The sequence below is a fragment of the Diabrotica virgifera genome, chromosome 2 (genome assembly GCF_917563875.1).
Source record: "Diabrotica virgifera virgifera chromosome 2, PGI_DIABVI_V3a".
NCBI lineage: Eukaryota > Metazoa > Arthropoda > Insecta > Coleoptera > Chrysomelidae > Diabrotica > Diabrotica virgifera.
The window spans coordinates 4,491,880-4,510,907 of record NC_065444.1 but is presented as its reverse complement, the minus strand read 5'-3'; the positions used below and the strand labels follow the sequence as shown (position 1 = coordinate 4,510,907).

The 19,028-nt window shown below is 33.6% G+C and overlaps 1 protein-coding gene across 4 annotated transcripts in view; it reads right to left on the bottom strand.

Moving 5' to 3' along the window:
* Positions 1–3,413: 3,413 nt before the first annotated feature.
* Positions 3,414–19,028, bottom strand: part of LOC114330120 (monocarboxylate transporter 1) — a 64,899-nt gene continuing 49,284 nt past the window's right edge. For all 4 annotated transcript variants that reach the window (XM_050643332.1, XM_050643334.1, XM_050643335.1 and 1 more), the window contains 2 exons: positions 18,592–18,780; positions 3,414–3,997 (listed from right to left, as the gene is read on the bottom strand). In XM_050643332.1, coding sequence (XP_050499289.1) covers positions 3,852–3,997; positions 18,592–18,780 — 335 coding nt within the window. In that variant the 3' untranslated portion in view covers positions 3,414–3,851. The remainder of the gene's footprint in view (positions 3,998–18,591; positions 18,781–19,028) is intronic.

Sequence of the window (19,028 nt, the reverse complement as noted above, 5' to 3'; positions counted from 1 at the left end):
GAAGATCAAAAACGGTAAATTTTCGCTTTTTCCTTCTATAACCAAAAAGTTAAGCATTTTCAACAAATTTGAGAGTAAGAAACTCATAAATCGTCTAAAAGATTTCAATATGGCGTTCGCTGAATATGTCTATCCTTATTGGTTGCTTAGAAAATTGCAAAATAAATAATGAATTTTGAGTTTTTATAAATATTCATAACTTCTGTAAAAATTAACTTAGAACCTTCTTATCTCACGAATTGCTGAGACTTCTGGTGCTTTAATTATATTTTAAATTTCAAAGTAATTGGTCAAATAGTTTAAAAGTTATTTAATTTGTTTTTCCCAAACAATTTACACATAATTTTTTTGCAACACTATAAGTCAGAAAATTATGAGGTTACAATAAGACTTCTGACAGTTTATGGAAGAAGAACATTTATACTATTAACTTAATTAAAAAAATGACAAAAAGTAATTTTAAACAGTGTAAAATTATATTGCAAAAACACGTTGAATTTTTTATTTACTTATAAACAATTAGAATAACTTTTTAACCGTTACCCGTAGAAAAATTATTTTTTCATATTTGGAAAGAATGAATTTTTATACACATTTAGAAAGGAAAACAATTGTCCTAGCACAATTAGGGACGAAGTTAGCCCCCCCCCTTTTTTTAATTTACATGTTTTTGCAAAATAATTTTACAGTATTTAGAATTATTTTTTGTCATTTTATTTTAAATTAAATTAATATTATAAATCTTCTTCTTTCATAAACTATCAAAAGTATTAGTGTAACTTCTGACATTTTCTGACTTATAGCGTTGCAAAAAAAATTAATTTGGGAAAAACAAATTAAATACCTTTTAAACTATTTGACCAATTGCTTTGAAATTTAGGGTATGATTTAAGCATCAGGAGTCTCAGCATTCCGTGTAATAAGAACGTTTTACGTTAATTTTTACATAAGTTATGAATATATATAAAAACTCAAAATTTATTATTTATTTTGCAATTTCCTAAGCAAGCAATAAGGATAGACATATTCAGCAAACGCCATATTGAAGTTTTTTATACGATTTATGAGTTTCTCACTCTCAAATTTGTTTTTCGATCTTCATTTGTTTATAACTATGTATATCATCAAAATCGGCTGCAGGAAACATATAGGTTATTAATATAGACGTCTATACTACTCAAAAAATTTGGTTTCGGCCTGGAGGGGGTTGTGTCACCAACATGATATTTTTTTTCCTTATTTCTCTGAACTATGTGTCCGATCATAGAACTGTTTTAGTTGAACTTGAAATCGATATATCGACCTTGCCTATGTCTTGTCAAAAGCGATATTTTTCTGAGAGTGGGATAGATAATTTTATTATGAGTCTGATGCTGGAAGATTGGAATCAGGTTTACGGTATACTTGATACTAACTTGGCTTTTAATGTGTTTGTTGATATTTTTTCGTATTATTTTAACATTAATTTTCCATTGCAAAATAAACGTATTATAAATACTCGTAAAAAATGAGTAAACACTGAAGTACGTTTATCTAGTAGTAACTTAAAAAATTTGCATGTTTTATCTAGATCCTGTCCGTGTCTTCGTGAATATTACAAGTTAGAAAAAAAGAAACACCAGAAACTTTTATGTTTGACAAAGAAAAATTATTACCAGAATATTATTTCGTTATCAGATAATCCTACAAAAAGTGCCTGGAGACTTGTTGCTGACGTGACTAATAATGTTGACAATAATGGAAGGAAAAATATATGCCCAAAATCAGATGAAAATTGTGTAATAGAGGAGTGCTCTATTGTTGCTAACATGTTCAATGTTTTCTTTAAGAATGCCCCAATTGAAATACGTTCTAAAATTCCCAGTCATCAAAATAGTACGTTAAGGAAACCGCCTTATAATGAAAATGAAAACTTTTTACAATTATGTCCTTACACTCCAAATGAGCTGAGTGAATTATTGATAGGAAAATTGAAATCTTCAAAATCGTGTGAATTTGATGAAATACCTCAATTTTTATTAAAAAAAGTAATTCCATTCATACTATCACCTTTAACATTTCTAATAAACTTGTTTTTTGCAATTAAATGGTATTTTCCCGGATTATCTAAAGGTGGGAAAAGTCTTTCCTGTACATAAAAAAGGTGATCCAAAGGATATTAGTAATTATCGCCCAATAACTGTCCCTTCAGTGTTTTCGAAAATATTCGAATACTGTTATCTTAACAGATTAAACTCTTATTTATTGGAGAACGGTATTGTTAGTAAATATCAGCATGGTTTTCAGGCAGGTAAGTCTACAAATACAGCAGTTCATTCATTTTATGAGACTTTAACTAACTATATTGATGCAGATGAATGCCCTGTCGGGATTTTTTGTGATCTCAGTAGGGCATTTGACTGTGTCGATCATACCTTACTCATTAATAAACTAGGAAATATTGGAATAAAAGATCTCTCTCTAAAACGGATAGAATCCTACCTATCAGAACGTCGTCAGTATGTCTCCTTAACAGATGTATCCCAACAATCAGTAAGTATTTGCAAATCAGACTACATTTACATTCATATGGGTGTTCCTCAAGGTTATGTAATTGGCCCAATATTATTTCTTATTTACTTAAATGATATTGTCGCAATAAATTCTGCTGTACAGTTTACACTTTATGCAGATGATACTTCAATACTTATATCAGATAAATCACATATATCTCTTGAAAATAAATGTAACGAACTCCTGTGTGATCTTAGTTATTGGTTTTCCTCAAATTACTTACATCTTAATGCGGATAAAACGCATGCTATTCATTTCCATAATAGACAGAAACATCTGTTAGATATTGAACTATCAATATATTCTAAACAAATTGAAAAAGTTCAATGCCTAAAGTTTTTGGGTTTGTACGTTGATGAATGTCTCAATTGGAAAAGGCAATGTGATGATATTATTTCCAAAATAAACACAGCATGTTACCTACTTCGAAACCTCAAAGATATACTAACTGAAAAACAGCTAATTATGGTGTATTATGCTCAGGTGGGGTCTCGTTTGCGGTAGGGCATAGTATTTTGGGGTACGTCTTGTAAATTCAGTTAAGTCTTTTTATCTCAAAAGAGAATAGTCCGTTGTATTGCTGGTATTTCTCGAATAACTAGCTGTAAGAGATATTTTACTAGATATAAACTTTTAACTGTGCCGTGCTTATATATTTTTAAAGTTTGTATTTTTATTCATTCAAATCTTGAGAAATTTAAAACTAATAGTCAAATTCACAATATAAATACAAGTCAGAATCAAAAATTACATGTGCCTTTTTCTAAAGGAAATATGCATTTTTACTCATAATTGGTCAAAGAATATATAATAAGTTACCCGAGCCAATAAAAAAATGTAAAAATTTGAAGATATTTAAATTAACTTTAAAAGATTTTTTATTGCAGAATACGTTTTACTCTGTTGAAGAATATTTTAATAGTTAACATTATTTTGAGTATATTAGTAATTTTACATTTTCTATTTGTGTTTGTGTTTGTCTTATAATCTTAGGTTTAGTGTAATTTTAGATTTACGTTTATTGTGACTGATCCTATACAAATTTTTTGTCAAAAAGGAAATAAAGTATTATTATGGGCCATTCCACGAACATATGCCTGTTTTGGATTACTTCGACAACGAATATTTTACTGTGCAACATAAGAAGTACGAAAGTAAATGGCGCTAATAATTATTCCAATAAACAACAATGTAATTTGCAATTTACTTTCGTTCTTCTTATTTTGCACAGTAAAATATTCGTTGTCGAAGTAATCCAAAACAGACGTATGTTCGTGGAATAGGATATATTATTATTATTAACTATTTCTCTGGGATGCTCTGTTCTTATTGCTTAATTTGATATAAACAAATTCAAGAGTCCACATGAACACACTTAATAACATTCCTCCAGTAAGAACCTGTACTGCTATATTGTCATTGTTGGTCAATCCTTTGAGAAGACCTGCAAAGAAAACAAATATTTATAATATTATATATTGTTGTGTAATTTTTATGGGAAAATTTTAGAAAATAAATTTATATCAGAGACCACGAGATCATAGATTTTCATCGCCCTGTATATGACCAAAAATTGTAAATATTATAATTTAGTTGTAAACAGTGTTTTCGCGGAAAGTGAAATCGTCAAGGTGGTTTGTTAATGGGTCTCGGAACGGACTCAAACAATGGTGCGGTAAAAATTAGAAAGTACATTTATTTCGCTGTGGAATGAACAATGACGTTTTATAAATGTTTCTTAGAAGGATAGGCAGTAAACAAATTTATTGAATTTAGAATATCAGGCTTTTTGTTTAGCATTTTGAAACAACGAAAGTAATTTGGTGTCCCCTAGAATTTAACAAAATGGAAAAGTTGTATACAAAATAAATTGGTTCTTAAGAAATGAAAATATGGATGTAGTGGGTAGAGAGAATGTTTGTGGTTGACGGAGAAAGATAGATAGTGGGGATGAAAATGTTGAGTCTGATTTTGAGGAAAGAAAAAATGGTCACTGTGTAATGAATACCTGGAGAGTACAGTCAGGGCCGTGCCGTGCTATGATGCGGCGAGGCAGTCGCACCAGGCGGCATTACAAGGGGGCGGCATAATCAGTACAATCAAAAATTAAACTGTCAGATTGTGTAAAATGTTGTCAGAAACTATAGAAAAACTGAAAAGTTAGAGACAATATGGCTAATGAACAAATGAAAATTTAATAAAATTGCAGAAAATCTTGATATAAGTTCCGAATTTCCAGCTGAAAAAGAAAATTCGAACCAGGAGCAAAAGCGTTTATTTGATTACGAAAAATCTGTGGACGAGCTCTTAACAGATGGAGCTAAATTTAAAATGAATTTCATCTACATTTTAATCCGGCCACCCACGGTACTGCGGTGTCGTTCGACAAAATCGTCGATGATATCAATTCTGCAGTACTGTAGTAGATAGGCTGTCTGTCTGCGGTAAAATTGTACGATTTTGTTGGATGTACGGTCACACACGATCAAAATGTTTGCCATTAGGCCGAATTCCACAAAATTGAATGACGCCGCAGTATCGTGAGTGGCCGGCTTTAGACATTGCCGTTAAGTGGGTAGGCAAAAATTTGCTTGTAATGCTTTTTAAATGCATTAATTTTTGTTTAATCCTTAGAAAACTAATTAGTATTTTTGAAAAATTTAAACTCAGAATAAAAAATTACATTATTACCGAGGACAGAAAGTCCATGAAAACCTCTATAATCTTTATTTGAACAAGTTACAGGGGTGAAAAAAAAAGAGAAAATTGAGTCAACTTTTAATTTCAAATATCTTATTCAAAAGAAACCTTTGTTTATTCTAAGAGACTTTCGGCCCTTCGTTTCTTTCTTTTAGTCATTCAATCTGCGTTTAAATTTTTCAAATAGATTTAATAGTTTTTTTAAAAAAAGGGAAGATATATTTTTGTCACAAATTAAACAAGGAATTCAAAAATTATTTTTAATTTGAAATATTTCAGTGGCGTACTATTTTTTTTCTATAAAAAAATTCAGGCCATTACCAATATGCACGCCAATGGTGCGTATAAAATTCTTAATTGTATGTCAAAAAATGCACAATAACTACCTCTTATAACCCACCAAATTTAATTTGCATATCTCAATCGGTTTTAGAGCAATAAATTAATCGTCAGCTTGTAATCACAATTTTAACACCTCGTATCTCGGAAACGAAGCATTTGGGTACATATTATGTTTATCGAGCTGTCATTATTTTTTTATGTAGAATTACCCATTAAAGTTTGTAATACTTATTTAAAAACACCCTGTATAAGGGGCGGCATTTCAAAGACTTGCATCATATTGAAAATATATACTGCACGGCTCTGAGTACATTCCAGTTTTTTTAAAAACTGAGAGGTCGGTGTAAAGTGGTGAAATTGGCCTTTACGAGCAGAATCGTGGTGAAACGAAATCGTTGACCGAGTTGAGAAGTTAATTTTCCTTGTGTCCGAGGAGGTTCCCGTTTTCTGTCTAGAACGAGTAGCCGGTGGGTATCAATTTGCTCAAGATATCGAGCAGAGAGAATACTGAATAGAGATTTCGAGCGAGTCCCGTTGTTTGTTTGTTTGTGAAGTAGTCTGGACGAAAAGGACCATTCACTACATCCTAGGAGCACGTGTGGGAGAATCGAGGACTACGCAATCCAGGAAAAAGAAGTAAAGAAGGAACAAAAAGGTTAATCAGATTTTTGTGAAACGGAGAGAGTTTGTTTTATATCCACACCATATTTGTTTATTTTTGTATTGAGCATTTCTATAGCATAATTTAGTAATTCCAAAATTTAAAGAAGGAATAAGTAATCAATTCAAAAGGAGAAAAGTAAATTTTAGTAAATTTTGTAAGAATAGTCTAACGAATTATTTAAATAAAATTTTTGTTAAAACAAAGGATATATCAGAATTAAAGCTTAATTTATTAGATGAGAAAGAGTTGCAACAGAATTGAATTTTAATATAATTTTTAAATCTTAATTTTATGGTATATTGGATAAATAAAAAATATTTATAACATTTATATGACATCGAATGTGTTTAATTTCCCTGTTTTGTCCCTGGATGAAGTAAGCATCGAGAGATACTAGAAGCCAGAAACCGAAGGTAATGCATTAAAATTAAAATAGCCCTAAGGATAAAATTTGTTAAAAAATTTAATTTAATTTTGGTTTTGTTTTACATAAGTAATAATTAAAATAATTAAGTAATTAATCATAATAATAATTTGCTTATCAATCTCATAACAAGAGAGAAATACAGAGCATAACAATATACATATAATAAAACAGGTTGTTTGAGAATAGTTATTTATGTACCAAGTCAGTAAAGTGACTCTTTATCGAACGAGTCTTGATATCACGAGAAGAGCGACCGTAGCGAGCGAGGCGAGTAACAGACGAGTTCGATAAAGAGTCTTTACTGACGTGGTGCATATACAATTTTATCGCCAACATAATTTGACTGGAAATCAACTTGGAATTTGCATTCCGATGATTCGCACCTTAAAGTTGTCTATGTACGAGTTTGGGCTCTGTAATTATTTAAAAATAATATAAAATTTATAAAATAAATTGAATAAAAATCTGTCGTTTATTTAACTTCTTTAAAATCTCATTATAACACTACATATTTTTTTAATTGGATTATGTTCAGTATTTCATAAAGTTATTCATCTTTAATTTTATTAATCCCTGAATGAAAAACTGGAAAATGAAGTATGTACTGAAATCCTGACAGCTTAGATAATGCCAAAATATATTTTATCTACAATTTCACTTTCTACAATAATTTGATAATGGTTGTAACAATTACCTACTTGCAATTTACAATTTAAGAACTTTTTAAATTTTAGACGTCATAATAATTTCATGACAGTGATGACAGTTTATTTTTGCAAGATGGCCGCTTTCGATTTTTAATTGATAGTTATCAATATTGAATAATAATTACTAAATCGGTAGTTTTACTTAGTTTTAATTTTAAAGTTTTAATTTATTTTATATGAATATATTTACAACATACTGCAGAATTTCACTTTTTGACATAAAAATTGATAATAACGCAAATTGTGTACAATATTTTTAATAATTAAAGTAAATAAATTTTAAGTTCACTCAAATACTCGCCATTCGATTACTGCCATCGACCACTTACATTCAATCTGGATTAATTTGATTAATCGCGGTAGGTAAAGTAAAATTCTTCTTTCAGTACAATAAAGTGTTACTTTACTGCCGCAAATGGCGTCAAATGAGTACAATAATGAATGACTTTAGTGACGGTTGGCGATAATATAATATACGTATTAAAAATTTCGATGTACGTTTCCAGTTATAACAATAATAATTGAATTATAGAGTCAAGAAAAGGCAATTATAACTCATTTCAATAATAGGTACGTGACCACAGTTCTGGATGATACTAATCATTGGATTTGGCACAGAAATAATCACATTTTGGATGTCCCTTTCGTGAAAAGTGGTTCATTTCACAATGAGAGCCATGCGAAGCTCTTCACATGTTGTTGGAGCAGGTATGACGTCTTTCGTAACGTTTTAGAAGGCTCCATATATGCTAAACAGGATTAGGGTCTGAACTTTGAGAAGACCAGTCCATTTTTAGAACACCATTATCTTTAAAATACTGTGCTACAATCCTTACCAATTGTTGCTCGAATTATCTTGCATTAGCTGAACACCATTGCCAATAAACCCAGCATATGGCATCACATGCTGTTGTAGGATCTCCATTATGAATCTGTATGCTATTAATGCGCTCCTGTCAATCAAGATGAGATCTGTGTGTGCCACAAAAAAATCTCTACCCAGAACATTACCGAACAAGGTTCTCCAGCCCTTCTGTAGAACTTGTTTCAGCTATGTTCACCATAAATTTATATTCTACACTTATCCATTATCAATAATGATGTAATATTCACGGGCCGGGCGAATGCAAGTCTGCGTCTTTTGTGAGCAGCAGTAAGTAATGGTCCCATTGGTAGAGTGCAAGCTATCAGACCCCCTTCTCTGAACCTTCGTTGAATAGTAGAAATGCTGATAACTGGTACTTGGGTTTGCCGAATATGCCTTTGAAGCATTCTAGTAGTTTGCGTCCGGTTTCGCAATGCAGCAATAGTGAAACTGCGATCATCTCTGACTGTTGTCCTCAAGTTAGTAATTCTATGCACAGTTGAACTACTAACATTCAATGGCACCTATGTACGCCGTTGCTCCCGCCTGGCGGCGCTAGTGTAGTTGGAGGTCAAAGTTTTGAATATTCGTGAAGTTTGTATATGGTGTTTTTGATTACGATTTAATAAATAATAAATTATGGCCGAAATATACGGATCTTGGAGACTGTTTGTGAGTTGAAAAACGAATTGAGAAGGGATGCGAGAGTTACTGCAAAAAGGAAACACTTATCGAATGATAAACTATATTAATCATCGTCTCAATGTTTTATTTCTATAGCTCAGAGTGTATTTATTTGGTATTGATTAACTCCCCACACGAGTTTGACAACTGTGTATAATATGATATGTGCGATCTGCCTTACTTTTTTATCAATTTAAAATTCACAATTAAGTGCGCTCAGCATTAATTTTTGTGTTTATCTTATTTAAAAATGAGATATTTTCAAAATATGGCTGCCATGACAGTTGCGCATTTGGTGTAAATTTGGTTTAAGCATGGGGTGAGCGCAGTTGATTATGCAATATTGTCTTATTTAAAAAAAGTTATAATTCCTTATGGAAATATAGAATTGTGTTAATTTAATTAAGTATAATTATTTGGGTGTTTGTCTACGTGAAAGGCGACCTTAAATTTAAGGTGAAATTAGGAAAAATTAGGGTTAGGTTTGATCAGGTTATGTTTTAGTCACTAACGAATATTTGAATGGTCACTTTAATTTTCAGTTATTAACTTATTTATATTATTTTCGATTAGGTTAGGTTTGCTCAGGTTATGTTTTAGTAATTTTAAAACATATTTTAAAGATAATATTTCACTAAAATATTTAGTTATTAACTTTTTTATATTATTTTCGATGATGCTACGTTAGGTTTGGTCAGGTTATGTTTTAGTCACTAAAAAATATTAAGAACTTGAGAAATATTTAAAATTAGTATTTCACATTTTTCTATATTATTACTTTATAAAATCTAAAAAATGCGAAAATACGCATTTTTGAGGCTTAAAAAATCATATTTACATTAGTATTTTTGAGGTTGCCAGATACCTATATTAAAGTTTAAACACTCAGTTTCAAGATTATGAAAAGCTTCTTCTTCTTCTTCTTCTTCTTCTTCTTCTTTTTGTATAGATATTTGTCTGTTTTTTCAATGTGCCTCTAGTAAGTTGTCGTTCCATCGTTTTCGTGGTCTTCCCACTGATCGTCTTCCTATTGGGGAACCGTCTCTCGCTGTCCTGACTACCCTATTTGTTGTCAGTCGGCTTTTGTGGTCATTCCATTCTACTCTTCTGTTTCTTACCCAGTTATTAATGTTATCCACCTTGCATCTCCATCGTATATCTGTACTTCTAGCTCGGTCCCATAGAGTCTTACCATCGATTTTTCGAAGGGTTTTCATCTCAGCTGTTTCGAGCAATCTTTTTGTCCTATAATGAAAAGCGTTCTGGTCTAACCTTAATTTAGACCGTTGTTTTTTAATTGTTAAATATGCGTGCCCGCCCATCAATTTTTGCCGGTGCGGCGCGCTCTATTTTAACAATTTCCTATTTTCCCCCGAAATATATATTTTTAGATTCTTGGGAATATTCTAAGTAAAATAATTTTCTTGCCATGTTTCTGAAAAGGTAATAGTTTTAAATCGCTCATAATTTTAAATAAAACTATTAACTTTTGAGAAAAATGACAAGAACCTATTTTATTTAAAATATACCAAAGAATCTAAAAAAATATTTTTCGAAGGAAAATAGGAGATTATTGAAATAGAACGTGCCGCACCGGCCAAAAAATCGGATGGACACGCATAATTAACAATTAAATAACAGCAGTGTAAATTGAAGTTAGACCCGATCACTCTTCAGAATCTTGAAAATGAATGTTTAAACTACAATTTAAGTACTTGGCAACCTAAAAAATAGTAATTTAAATACGAGTTTTTAAACCTCGAAAATTCAGATTTTTGCATTTTTCAGATTTTAAATCGCCTATAACTCGAAAACTATCAATTTTTGAGAAAAATCACAAGATACCTTTCTTGTTTAGAATGACCCAAAAAACCTAAAAAAATATTTTCTGGGTTAAAAAATGGTGACCTTTTGTATTTGTTTAAAAAAATTGTTTAAATAATTTCTGTCCAACAACTTCGGCCGGCACCCTTCAGATTTGTTTAAAGGGAACATTTTTGAATAGGAATCCGCAAAGAAACCGAATTAGAAATTTTTTCAGACAGAAGCGGTCTCACCACATGGACTGTCTGAGTATATATAAAACAAATTAAAAGGAAATGGAGAAATATATAAAAAAAATATAAAATTTCACACAGGTTGTGGGTGTGGGTGGCCCGTTTTCCCTGACGTGAAGTTTATTTCAGTCTTCAGTGTATGACTTTAATTATTCAACAATAATTATTCTGGTATGAACTTGTTTACCAAAATAATAAGGAAAATAAACAAAACATGTTAACAAACAAAATGTTAAAACAAATTCATAAACAAAAAAATCTCCGGCTCAAAGCACAATATTTTTATTTCCATACCAAGTCAAAAGCATAATCTCAAAATTCCCAAATAAATGTACAACCCCCGGGAATATATTTTGATACAAAATATCTTCGTGTTTTTTACTTCTAGCGATATTTTGATATACATTTTGAAATTTTTATGTCCTCTTACACCACATTCCCTCATCCACGTGGTTTATATTAAATTTAATTTGGATTTATTCTGAAAATGGCTTCGCCCACGGCTGGAAAGAATCGTAAATATTTTTTTATTCGCATGATGCGACTAAAAACTTTTTCTTATAAAACCTTTACTGCGTATATACATACATACGTACACCTGCAGATTTAAAGGGACGGAGTTAAATCTTTTTAAATGGAAGGAACATCTTTTATTTGATGATTGTGTCGCTTGTCGATTGTTTAAAATATCGCTTCCTCATAGAATCTTATAACTAGGGAGCGGATTTTATGCTAAATACACATTGCATGCATATTTCGCATATTTGAGAACTTTACTAAATTTTGCATATTTTTAAAGAAACATGCATATTTTGTGAGTATTAAAAAACATTTAATTCCAAAAAAAATTTAAAATTTTTTAATTTGACACAAAATATTTCCCCGCACAGGCTGTCGTACCTATTAATTCGAGAACTACCTGAAGAGGACGGCTCATTCACTGCCTTTCATTTTTTCTTAGAAAATACCCGATCTTTACACAAAGTACTTATAGTGCTTATAGTAACCCGTTATAAAATGATTGTAAGCTGTTAAAGTGATGAAGGATGATTTACCCGGAAATCCGAATTTTATTTACTATATTTAGTAGGTTACCTATAATTCTGGTGATTCTTTTAAATCCTCTATTGTTAAGAGAATTTACACCTTTAACCATAGTTTTACGATTTTCTAACGGAAATTAACAAGTTATTATAAATACGCCCCAATTACTTCTATTGATGGTGAAAGGAGTTTTTCAAGTTATAAAAATATTTTATCTAATCAAAGAATATTTCCTCGTAAAGAATTTGGAAAAACACATTGTAGTGAATTTAAATCGAAGATAATAATATATTTATAGTGATATTGTTGTTTTATTTTAAATAAATACCTATTGATAGCAGTTTTTGTAAAAACTGTGAATAAATTGCATATATTAAAAAAAATGATTTTATTTGAAAGATAATAATAATAATAATAATAATAATAATAATAACCTGTGGGAGTTTTTTGTCAGTTCTTCTATCAGGCGCGGCCCCCTGCGAATGGGGGATGCTTTCTGGGTATTCGTAGCGCCAATACCCAGAGAGTAGCAGGGATACTTGCCGTGGAACAAAAACTGACACCTGGCAGTAGGTATAAAATGCACACCCATTAATATGGAGAATATTGATTTATGTTTAGGATCGCTGCCTGGGGATCGCCAGGGCACGTCTGGAGCCGGCGCTGGACGTGACAGCATGCGGGACGTCGGTGGCAGGGTGTTGAGGAGGCGGGCCCCTGTCATACAATCAGTTACAGCCCAACAACAACAACCACAAGCGAGCCAAACAACAGCAAGAGCTCCACCCGCTGAAGGTGCTGCGCTGGAACATCAGCCGGCGCTCACTCAAGCGGGACGACCGAGGCAGCGCATGAAATGGACTGTGTCCATTAACGAAAGCATTTTGCGCTTCTATTATAAGGTGACAAACCTCGGTCAAGAAACGATCGGCTACAGACAACAGCTGTATGCCGAATTTTGCAGGGAGTACCCAGATATTCAAGTATCGGAGCAAAGAGTATCAGATCAATACCGGGTAATCATAAGAAACAACCTTATCCCAGAGGCTAGACGCAATACGATCAAAAGCGAAGTCGAACGGGAGATTAACAACCAAGGGCTAGTTTTAGATCAAGTCCTAAATGAAATCCTTGATGAGCAGATTCCTGAGATTCCCTTACCAGAAACTCAACCTGACAATACACAACAGGAAAACAACGAGTTGCGCGATAGTCTAGCAAACGAAATGGCTCGTGCCGTACAAGAGTTTAATGGAACAAATCCACTTAGCAAACCACCGCTACCACGAATAAACTCTTGTAAGAAACTAGGTGAGCTGTTACAAATTGTGAACACTGAAGTCCTACCCAATTATGTCGTAGAAGCCCACACATTGGAATATCTGCATATGCTAATCTACTGTGCAGCAACAGCAATTGCTAATGTAATGGGCGTTAAGATCAGAACACGACGGAGTACTAATAACGGAAGGACTGGTAACAGAATTGCACCCTGGGAAAAGAGACTTCTCGGAAAAATTGAATTACTGCGTAGGGATATTGGTCAAGTCACAGAATATGTAAGAGGTGTAACAAGTAGAAAAGTCATTAAGAGAGCTGAAGAAATAATGCGGAGCACTGCAAGACACTCGAGATACGATCCAGAAAATAACACAGCCCAACAGTGTCTGGATACATTAAAACAAAAACTCTCCGTCTATTCAGGACGATTAAGAAGGTATAAAGTTAGTAACAACCGAAAATGTGACAATGCACTTTTTGAGAACTCTGAGAAGGCGTTCTACCGAAAACTGAACTCCACCGTAGAAACTGTAGACAAGTCTTACCCAAGCCAGGAAGAGATTCATGAGTTTTGGGGAAATCAACTTTCCACACCAGCTGCTCTTAACAACAATGCTGGCTGGATAGAAGATACGACGCACAACTGTCACCACTACGTCACAGCTAACTACGAACCATTCACTACTGAAGAGGTCTCAAATATCATCAAAGAGCTTCATAACTGGAAATCTCCTGGACCAGACGGAGTCCAGAACTTCTGGCTTAAGAAGTTTTGGAGCATTCATGATTATCAACATTAATTAATCATGTTATTTCTAACCCGCAGGAAATACCATCATTTCTAACTCAGGGAACCACTTATTTAATACCGAAGGATCAAAATAACACCCAAGATCCAGCCAAGTACCGCCCAATTACTTGTCTTCCAACTTTGTATAAATTGGTCACATCCTGTATAACCCGGCGTATCTACCAACACTGTGCTTTAAACAATATCATAGAGCCTCAACAGAAAGGATGCGCTAAGGGTTCTATGGGTTGTAAAGAACAACTTATCATCGACTCAGTCATTTCTAACCAGGCATTCACCAAAAAAAGGAACCTCTTTACTGCCTTTATTGACTACAAAAAGGCCTTTGATTCAGTGCCGCATGAATGGCTTATAGATATATTAAGAATATACAAAGTCGATGATAACATAGTGACTTTTTTAAGGCATATAATGACAAGTTGGAAGACTAAAATTCACCTCCAAATACCTGGTGAAAACAATATCGAAACGGAAAATATCGCAATCAACCGGGGCCTGTTTCAAGGAGACTCGCTGAGTCCATTGTGGTTCTGTTTGGCTATGAACCCTCTATCACAGCTATTAAACTCCACTGACTCAGGTTTTAGCATTAAAAACAACAATACTGTACTAGCGAAGCTTAATCATCTGTTGTATATGGATGATTTGAAATTAATGGCTTCTACTCGAGACAATCTAGAGCAGATGCTAAAAACAGTAGAAACATTCTCTAATGATATTAATATGCAGTTCGGCCTAGACAAGTGCCGTGTTTTGAATATAGTCAGAGGAAAGGTACAGCCCGGTGGATTCGATATGCAAAATGGCCAGAACATCGAGGCCATGGGTGAAAACGATATATACAAATATCTTGGAGTAAAGCAGGCGCGGAAAATTGACCATAAGCAAATGAAAACTGAAATAACTACTGAGTTTATACGAAGGATAAAACAGCTGCTTCGTTCACAGCTTAACAGTAAAAATTTGTTTAAGGCACTAAACACCTACGCTTGTTCCGCACTTAGCTATTCATTTGGTATTGTTAAGTGGACAAAAACAGATATAGAAAATCTTCAGCGAAAAGTACGAACACACCTCACAAAGGCACAAAAACACCATCCTAAAAGTGCAGTAGAAAGAACAACATTACCACGGAATCTGGGAGGAAGAGGACTTATGGATATAGGTGAGCAATTAGATAAACAAATTGCTAATTTAAGAACTTATTTTCAGATGCAAGCTGAGACATCTACTCTACATCAAGCTATTTGCGCAGTAGATGACACAACACCGATCAAACTGAGGGAACCAGAAATGCGCATAAACCACCTCACTAAAGACGAAAAACTGCGCACCTGGATGGGTAAACCTCTGCACGGGCGACATCCCAATGAGGTCAGCCAAGACTATGTCGACAATACAGCGTCGAACTATTGGTTGACATCAGGAAAGATGTTCCCTGAAACGGAGGGTTCATTACTGGCTATTCAGGATCAGGTTATACCAACCAGAAATTACCTGAAATATATCATCAAAGACCCTCAGGTTCAAAACGACAGATGCCGATATGGATGTCAAGCCCAAGAAACCATCCAACATCTTACAGGGGGCTGCCAGGCATTTGCTGCAACTGAATACAAGGAACGGCATGACGCAGTGGGAAAAATCCTTCATCAAGAGATAGCTATCAAGCTGGGACTTCTCCAAACGGATCATCTCCCGTATTATCAATACGTCCCTGAGAGTATGCTTGAGGATGGCAACTACAAGCTATACTGGAACCGCACTGTTCTCACAGACCAAACAGTGGCACATAATAGACCAGATCTCGTACTAGTTAATAAATTAACAAGACAGACAACACTAATTGATGTGGCGATACCTAACAACAATAATCTACGTAGTAAATTTACTGAAAAGATCGCCAAGTACAGAGATCTGGAAATTCAAATACGAAGGCAATGGAGAATGCAAAGTACCCAGACGATACCAATTATTATCTCTACTACTGGAGTCATTCCGAAGACCCTCCTCGAAAGCATAAAAAAGCTGGGTCTAAATGAACACCTTTATAAGACCATGCAGAAAGCTGTACTACTTGCAACGGCCAGATGCGTACGAAAATTTCTGGGAGAAACTCCAGCATACCAAGTCACCTAGGGCTCGAAAACACGGAAAGAGTCCCACCAGAGCTCAATCCTTTTGATACCGTAGGTATCTGGGATGAGTCAATTTTCCCCTTAGAGGGAGTGTGAGCCGTATGGCTAAATCTGGATAATAATAATAAATGTCTTTATTAATGTCTTCCAAAAAAAAGATACAAAATAACAGAAAATAAATTTGGGGCGAGATTCAGTTCGTACGTTACTTTTAACAATATATTTTTACAGAGAAGCTTTAGCAGTCAACGTACGTCTGCTCTTCCACCTAACCCCTAATATATAAGATTGATAAGATAATAAGATAATAAATAAGATTGCCGCCCCCCTATAAAAGAACCCCTTAGAATAGAATAGAAAAATAATTTGTGGTTTATCGAAATGCGCATTTTTTGAATTTTTGTGCATATCTTGCGCATATTTCGTAATTTTTTTCCGCATATATATGCGCATATTTCATCAAAACTGGTCGCATATAAATCCGCTCCCTACTTATAACTATTTTGATGATGTGTTCTTATTCCATTGGTTAAAATGATCAGGCGGGATGTGCAATTGCGGGGCTAAGTGTTCTATTTTGGCGGGAAATTAATATTGGATGACGAGATTTCATTTTACTTTCCATTAAATGTTTCTCTTGGGAAGTCCGTCTCAATGGAAGAATCTGTACCAGCTTTTTGTAGCCGATTTGTAGCGGGACCGTCGCGCTATTTTGACCGGTGGCGCTCAAAATCCCGACAGCCAAAATCCCGACCGCCAAAACACCGACACGCCAGAATTCCGACAGGCCAAAATCCCGACATGCAACAATCCTCGCGTAAGCAAAAATCCCGTCCACTACATTTTGAATATTTATTGTTTACTATAAAAATTAATTAATTACTAATAAGTACGGGTACTAATTATTATGTATTTTAAAAGAAAAAATTATTAAAGACTTCATTTTATAATATAAAAGCTATACTTACTGAAATGGAAGGTTGTGACATGATAATATCTATTATTATATGAAAGTAAACTTGAATTCAGGATTTGATTATACATATATTATTGGACTATGTTGGCAAAAAAAATAATTTAATTCATATACCCATGTTAGAAATTTTATTTAGAAAATTAGTTCATATTAAATGGTAAATACTTTTGTTTAGCAACAAAAAATAAAAAACAGATGGCCATAAACAAAAAACCAGAAATAAATGTAATTATATGATAAAAAGGAACTTATCAAACCTGTCGGGATTCTGGCGTGTCGGGATTCTGGCGTGTCGGGATTTTGGCCGTCGGGATTGTGGCTGTCGGGATTTTGGCTGTCGGGATTTTTGGGTAGACCCACTTTTGACACACACTACGTATAAGATATCTATTAAATTTCAAAGGCTTGGACTCTTCCCTCTCTCTCTCTCTCTCTCTCCCTCTCTCTCTCTCTCTCTCTCTCTCTCTCTCTCTCTCTCTCTCTCTCTCTCTCTCTCTCTCTCTCTCTCTCTCTCTCTCTCTCTCTCTCATGACCTCCCTCCTTATAGAGTATTTAACCCTCTTGCGTTTCTTATCCAAAAGTAAAAGATGGCTGATTGACTGGATCAGCACATCCTCTTCTCTTTCGTTCAGATGAAACAGTTTAGATGATAAATTACACGCTTTAAAAGACGTTAATGAATTATGATACTGAAATAAAGAAAATGGAACAAGGACATATTGTTGGTATGAAACAATGCAAATATTTGGGAGATATATTAAATTTAACAAACGAGGAAATAGTTAAGATGAAATACAACACAGAATCAATAAAGGTAGAAGCATCACTAGATCCCTCAATTCAATTTTATGGGACAAAGATATCAGGAAGGAAACAAAGAGAAGAATATATGAAAGTATAATGAAGAGCGCTACAGTCTACGGTGCAGAAGTTTGGGATATAAGTGCAAGAAATAAAACGAAGCTACTTAGTACAGAAATGGACTTTTTGAGAAGTTGTCAGGTCTCAAGATTAGAACATGTAAGAAATGAAACAATTAGAGAACATATGAAGGTGGAAAAAACTATAATAGACGATATTGAAAGGAGACAGCTGACATGGTTCAGTCACGTTAAAAGAATGAATGAGACTCGCTGGCCGAGAAAAATATTAGAGTGGATCCCACCGGAGAGAAGAAAATGAGGACGGCCACGGAGAAGCTGGAGGGACAATATTCAGGAGGCAATGGATTCGAGGCAATTAGATGAAGATATGTGTTACGATAGAAAAAGTTGGAAGCTGGGTATGGAGAGGCGGCGACAGCCGTAGAAATCCATTATATATAAATAAAGAAAATACTTACTCATTAAAGGTCCCAATACTAAGCTCGTTCCTCCACTGAGGACACAAAACAGTGTAAAAGCTCTTGCAAAATTATCTCGGTATGCTTCTGCAATGACTAAGGAGTAAGGCGTTTGTATAAAACATCGTAGTATTCCAAGTATAACTAAGATTGCCATCCGCCATGAGTAACCATCGTTGATGACGAATACTGAAAATTAAGTTGCATTAATTGAAATTTAGGTATAATAAAAATGCTGTAGCTTTTCTTTTGTTTTATTGAATAAAAAAGCAGCAGTAGCACAATTATCATTACCTACATGAAGATATTGTAACGTTATAAACGTCATATGTTTATTAATTTATATTTAAATAATTATTTTATTTCAATTTCTTTTGACTTTATTAATTCCTTAACCGTATGTTTCTTTTTAATATTATTTTTCTTCAGAAAATAGT